This window comes from Tauraco erythrolophus, unplaced genomic scaffold (genome assembly GCF_009769465.1).
Source record: "Tauraco erythrolophus isolate bTauEry1 unplaced genomic scaffold, bTauEry1.pri scaffold_45_arrow_ctg1, whole genome shotgun sequence".
NCBI classification, from domain to species: domain Eukaryota; kingdom Metazoa; phylum Chordata; class Aves; order Musophagiformes; family Musophagidae; genus Tauraco; species Tauraco erythrolophus.
Genome location: NW_028238615.1, coordinates 509,316 through 515,315, shown reverse-complemented (window position 1 = coordinate 515,315; position 6,000 = coordinate 509,316). Strand labels below are relative to the sequence as shown.

General features: G+C 50.9%; 1 protein-coding gene across 1 annotated transcript in view; it reads right to left on the bottom strand.

The window, feature by feature from the left end:
- Window positions 1–703: 703 nt before the first annotated feature.
- Window positions 704–6,000, bottom strand: part of LOC104374224 (olfactory receptor 51G2) — a 41,868-nt gene continuing 36,571 nt past the window's right edge. Inside the window, exon 2 of the mRNA XM_086630647.1 lies at window positions 704–899. Within this exon, the coding sequence (XP_086486773.1) occupies window positions 704–899 (196 nt within the window). The remainder of the gene's footprint in view (window positions 900–6,000) is intronic.

Below are 6,000 nucleotides of genomic sequence, written 5' to 3'. Positions count from 1 at the left end.
CTGGCTGGCTCAGCTTTGGAGCGTGAGGGGTCTGTTACTGGTCCAGCTGGAACCATCTGTGTCTGGCACAGAGCAGCCCTGGATCTCCCTCCTGGCCACCCCTGCAGCCCCCCCATTCCCAAAAGCTTACCACCTACACCCAGTACACCTCCCAGCAAATACCCTGAGCTGCTATTGACAAACACTGTTTTGCTTTGTGCTGTGTGGGTAATGAGTTAATTTGTTCCTAATTCAGGAAATGAAGCTCTTAATCAGATTTGTGCTAGAAATTTCTGCTTCCACGAAGTGATATTTATCTGTTCCTTCCAAAAATAATTTTCTAAATTATAGGCAGTGAATAAATGCAAGAAAAGGATGAGACAGTGAAAAAGTTAACAGTAAATGAAAGTGATTTATGCTGGCTGGCTGGCTGACTGCCTTTCTGGGATGCACTGGGATGCACTGCAGGGAAAGGGACGAGTCCCAGCTAGACGTTGACTCCTGAAGGGCTCTGACTACATCCATAAAGCTGCCAACCCGCTGAGCTTGTGTAGCCTTTTATTACAGTACTAGCACTTGTTGCACAAAGTGTATTTGCTCGACAATTTGCAGTCATAAATTAATGTTGTTTGTGTCGTGATAGTGACTTGAGAGCCTGTCAAGGGCCAAGGCAGCTGCGTAGTTAAAGAAGACGAGCACGTTACCCACCCCCTAAGCTACCAATCTAAGTCAGGCAAAGCCAAGAGCAGGGTGCAATTCCATGAGCAGTTCTGTCATCGGAAATTTTAATTGAAATCAGGATCCTCCTCTCTATCTGTTTGGTCCTCACCCCGTAGATGATGGGGTTGAGTGCAGCGGGCACCAGGATGTAGATGTTGCCCATGATGATATGGACCAGTGGAGCCAAGTCCCTCCCAAACCTGTGCACCACGGACAGCCCAATCAGGGCACGTAGAAGGCCAGGACCACACAGATATGGGCAACGCAGGTGCTGAACACCTTGAGCCTCTCCTTCCATGATGCCAGCCGCAAGACAGACTTGAGGATCAGGACGTAGGAGAGGCAGATGAGGACACTCAGAGAAGTCGTGGCTGCCCCACCCCTGGAAGTCTTCAAGACCAGGTTGGATGAGGCTTTGGGCAACCTGGTGTAGTGGAAGGTGTCCCTGCCCATGGCAGGGGGGTTGGAACTAGATGGTCTTGAAGGTCCCTTCCAACCCAAACCATTCTATGAGTCTATGATTCTATGACATGATTCTATGGCGTCCAACTCCATGACCAGCAGATGCCAGTGGGGCCATACACCACCAGGCATCCACAACTTCTCTGGGCAACGTGCCCAGTGCCTCACCACCCTCAGAGGGAAGAACTTCTTCCTTAGTTCTTCACTCTGAGGATGGTGAAGCACTGGAAGAGGTTGCTGAGGGTGCACTCTGCCCCATCATCTGGGTCATTAATGAAGTGGTTAAACTGTACTGGTCCCAGTGTTGACTCACTAGTAACTGGCTTCCAACTCGACCTTGTCCCACTGATCAAGACCTTTCAAGCTGGGCAGTTCAGCCTCTTTTCTCTCTGGGGACTCAAGAAGCCTGTCCAGGAGGTGAATGGTTTGGTGTGCTGAAAAGTCCAGGAATCAGTTCCCAGTGCGGAGTCACGTGGACAGACAAAATCGCTTGGAGCAGCTGGGTTCTTCCAGCATGGTGCTGTGCCCCAGGGGACAGATAAGGGTGTCCTACAAAACAGGGCAGCCTGTGGCTTGTCCCGTGCCGGCAGCGCTGAGCCTGGCCGGGACACTGTTCCGTGGTGAGAAGTGCAGGTCTGTGGGTGCCCTGGGAAGCTGTTGGGTTTTGGTCTCCAGGATCTCCTCCATCATCAACGCATGACCTCCTTGTGCTCCTGCAATCTGATTTTACCCGAGGTTCCCTCTGCCATCTGCAGCACTGCGCTTTTTGTGGTTGTCAAGATTTGTCCCAAATTTACCCAAAACTGTCTCCGAACACCAGGAGCCTGAGCCCAGACACTGAGTTGCTGCAGCTTAACGAGCTGTGGGTGTCAGACGGGCACGGTCGTTCCTCGGGGGCTGTGCCACCTTTCGGATGTGGCTCAGCTCACAGCGAGCAAAGCTGAAGCCCAGCAGAATTTCCCAGAGTTTCCTGGGGGTCGGAGCAGTCTCTGCAACATTTTCCGAAGCTCAGATGATGCCAAATACCCTGAGGAAGGCTCTGATTGCTTTGCTTGTCAGGCAGGGTCTTCGTCAGGACCGTGGGAGGAAAGAAATTATTCCCAGATGGTGTTTTGTGAATACATTTATCAGCTTGCAATGTCCCTGTTGCCATAGCGTACCTTGTGCCGTAGCGAGCGCATGGGGCGGGGGATGTCCAAATTGACAAACTATACTATGAATACAAAAACTGCAGAATTCAGACTAAGCAGAAACAGCTCAGTTTGGACTTTTCGAGGCAATTTTTTACTCTCACCTTCAAAGTCTCCTGGAACTTACATTTACAGCCCTTACGCTTTCCTAGGGCTTCTGTTCTGTGCAAGATAACGTGTGTGCTTGCAGTGGGACAAAGCATTTACCACCACCTCCTTCCTCCACAAACACGTCTGTGCCTGTGATAGACCCTATCTCAGGAGACCTTCAGGAGCGCAGATGCTGTCAGCTGTGGCGACTGATCAGTGCCCAGCACGATGGGGTATGGGTCTGTGAATACTGTCGCAAGTGGCAATCGTGTAGGTTGCTCAAGGATTGTACTGGGAATTTGAAATCCAGAGGCCCTTTTCCGGTAGAGTCAGTGCAAATATTTCCGCTGGCTTCAGTGATGTAGGGCTGAGCCTGAGCCAGGACTTTGATGCAGGATATACTGATCCTTCTTCTTAGATCTAAGGAAGAAACTCTTCCCTCTGAGGGTGCTGAGGCACTGGCACAGGTTGCCCAGAGAAGCTGTGGCTGCCCCATCCCTGGCAGTGTTCAAGGCCAGGTTGGATGAGGCTTTGGGCAACCTGGTGTAGTGGAAGGTGTCCCTGCCCATGGCAGGGGGGTTGGAACTGGATGATCTTTGAGGTGTCTTCCAACCCAAACCATTCTATGATTCTATGATCCTATAATACAAAACTGGTGGGGGTGGCTGATTGTGCCCCTTAATTCTCCTCCAGCGTCCTGCTATTTTCATTTCAGGAGGGGGCTGGTCTGCTTTAGGAAGCCCTCAGCAGCGCTTCTTCCAAGACTCTCCCAATCTCCTTTAGAACCCATGCAAATAATTTGGATCCATAGCAACCTTCAGCGAGGAGTTCCTCTGAACCTCTGACCCACAGCCCAGACAGCGACACAATCAGACCACCCCATGCTCTTGTCCTCTCCCTCCTCGCCACCAGCCTGAGAGCGTCACAACTTTCTACAAGAACGTTGACTGAAGGGTAAGGAAACATACACAGCCCCAGTCTGTACCCCATCAATAGTGGGGAACAGGCAGCTGGATGCTCCCCACAGCCATGGACAAAGGGACCACCAACCCCCTCCATCTCTGTACCCCATCAGCCCTCACGTCGGTACCCTACCACCCTCCATCTCTATGTGAAACTCATCACACCATCAAAAAGATTCTCAAAATAAAGTTTCTAATTATGAATCCATTAGCTGGTTCTTTTGGTTTGTGCTCTTTTTTGGGAGGCTTTTGGGGATTTTTCTTATTGTGCTTGTTTCCTTGTATTTAACCTCTCTGTCCACCTACTGTGCTCTCCGCACACACACACACAGACACCCCAAGTGCACCTACGTATAGATCGGGGACCCGCGCAGAGGCACCGGGGTGGCGGAAGGCACCGGGGCTGGGTCTCATCACTTTCCAGAATGCAAAAGTTTCACAGAGCAGGACACTTTCTGAATATACTTTTTTTAATTTTTTTTTTTTTTACTCTTTACAGCCAGTGCCCCAAAGCTGCCTTCTCTCCCGTTTCTGCACTCTGCCATTTTTTTCAGAGAAGACAGGAAAAACTACTTGCACGCAGTCCCACGGTGCTCACAACCCCTGAAGAGCAAAGAAATCGGCGGTGACTCCCTGGGTGAGCCCCGTGGGGTTTACTCTGGGCGGGTTAAATACGGGGTGCCAGCCCCTGCCCGGTGCCTGCCCGCAGCCCTGCGCCCAGCCAGGGCTGTCCCTGGTCCCCAGCCCGTGTCCTCTGCTGTGACCGGGGGTAAGTACGGGGTGGGCTGCCTGAATATGACAGGCTAGAGATGTTCTTCCCTTGCAAGAACAATTTTTTTGAGGAACTGCCTCGAAACCAGAATTTTTAAAAGTCTCTGGCAGAAACAACGAACCAGCATGTGTGAGAAGTGCTAAGACAGCAAATTGCTTTGCTGAATATTAATTTTTACCTTATATATACAGATGGGTTTGACATGAAAAGTCACCCTAAAAATCGATCAGTAATTAAAAATTTTCCCCATTCTCTGAAGTACTACAAGAATAGAACGTGTAAGTTTATTTCTGCAGTGACTTTGCTCCCCACAGGAGCAAAGTGGGGTGTTCAGCCCCTCGTCTTTAGATTCTTTACACCCTCAATTACTTCTTTTGCCATCCCACACTGCTGGATTCAGTTTCAGGAGCTTTTTCCCCCCATCCCAGGGGCAGCCAGCTCTCACTTTTGTTGCTCCATGACTCTTTCCCCTAATCAGGGAAGCGGGTGTTGGATGGTTTCTGGGGACCGGCACCATGGGCTGCTGGAGCAGCACGGCACCGCGGTGAGCTGAGCCCTTTGCAGGCACGGCTGCTCTCCCAGAGCATGTCAGCCCTGGCCCTCTGGCTGTGGGAAAACCTGATTATTATTTTTTTTTTTTTTCCCCTGATAGCAGATGAGATCTCAGAACATGTGTGTGTGTGTGTGTGTGTATGTGCAAACTGGGACAGATCTCGATCAGTTTGTGCTCCTCAGTTATGTGAAACGTGTTACTTTCCAGCTGAATAGAGACGTGCACGCTGCTCAGCTGGAGTGTTTAAGATTTAACTGTGCTTGCAGAGGAGCCTGTTTGGAATATTTCTCTGGAAATCTCCCCCGCCTGCCCCAGCCTCCCGTTGCTGAGCATCGCAGCTGAATGCTCGTGCTCCTGGGGCAATGGTGCTGCCCGGGAACGCAGGCGGCTCCCAGAGTGCTTTGATGGAGACCCGTTACTCCGTTTAACAAAAATGCTCCAAAAACCAGTGTTTGCTGTCGGATTTTCTAATGGCCTCAGGCAGAAACACCACTTCAGGTTCTCAGTCTCATTTGAGCCTCTGGATTTCTTCCCTTCCATTTAACCTTTTTGGTAGCTGTAGAGCACAAATCCATTTTCCTTCCATCAGGGCTAGTTTGCTTAATTGACCTGCAGGTTTAGCTGATAAAACATTACATGTTTTGCCATACTTAAACAAAACGGGAAGAAATCGATGCAGAGTCACGTATAACGGGGCTCCTTCTCATCTCAGAGCGAGACGTTGTCGTGTGCGGTCTGATCGCACTCGCTTCTGCACAAACATTGACCTTTCTAGGGACTTTTTACAAGGGCGTGTAGTGATAGGACAAGGGGCAATGGATTTAAACTGAAAGAGGGGAGATTTAGGTTAGATATAAGGAAGAAATTTTTCACTCTGAGAGTGGTGAGGCACTGGCACAGGTTGCCCAGAGAAGCTGTGGCTGCCCCATCCCTGGCAGTGTTCAAGGCCAGGCTGGATGGGGCTTTGGGCAACCTGGTGTAGTGGAAGGTGTCCCTGCCCATGGCAGGGGGTTGGAACTGGATGATCTTTAAGGTCCCTTCCAACCCAAACCATTCTGTGATTCTATGATTCTATGATTCTCTGCTTTCGTCCCTCTCCCACTCCGTCCCCACTTCCCCCTCCCATCCGGGTGCTTCAGGGACCAGCACGGCCAGGGCTGCTCCTCCTGCCACCCCGTTCCAAGGGCTGACTTCCACCTCTCCATCCCGCTTCTCCTTCCCCAGGCAGGAGCACCCCCTGCCCCAGGTTCTTGTCCCGTCTGTGCTGCTGAG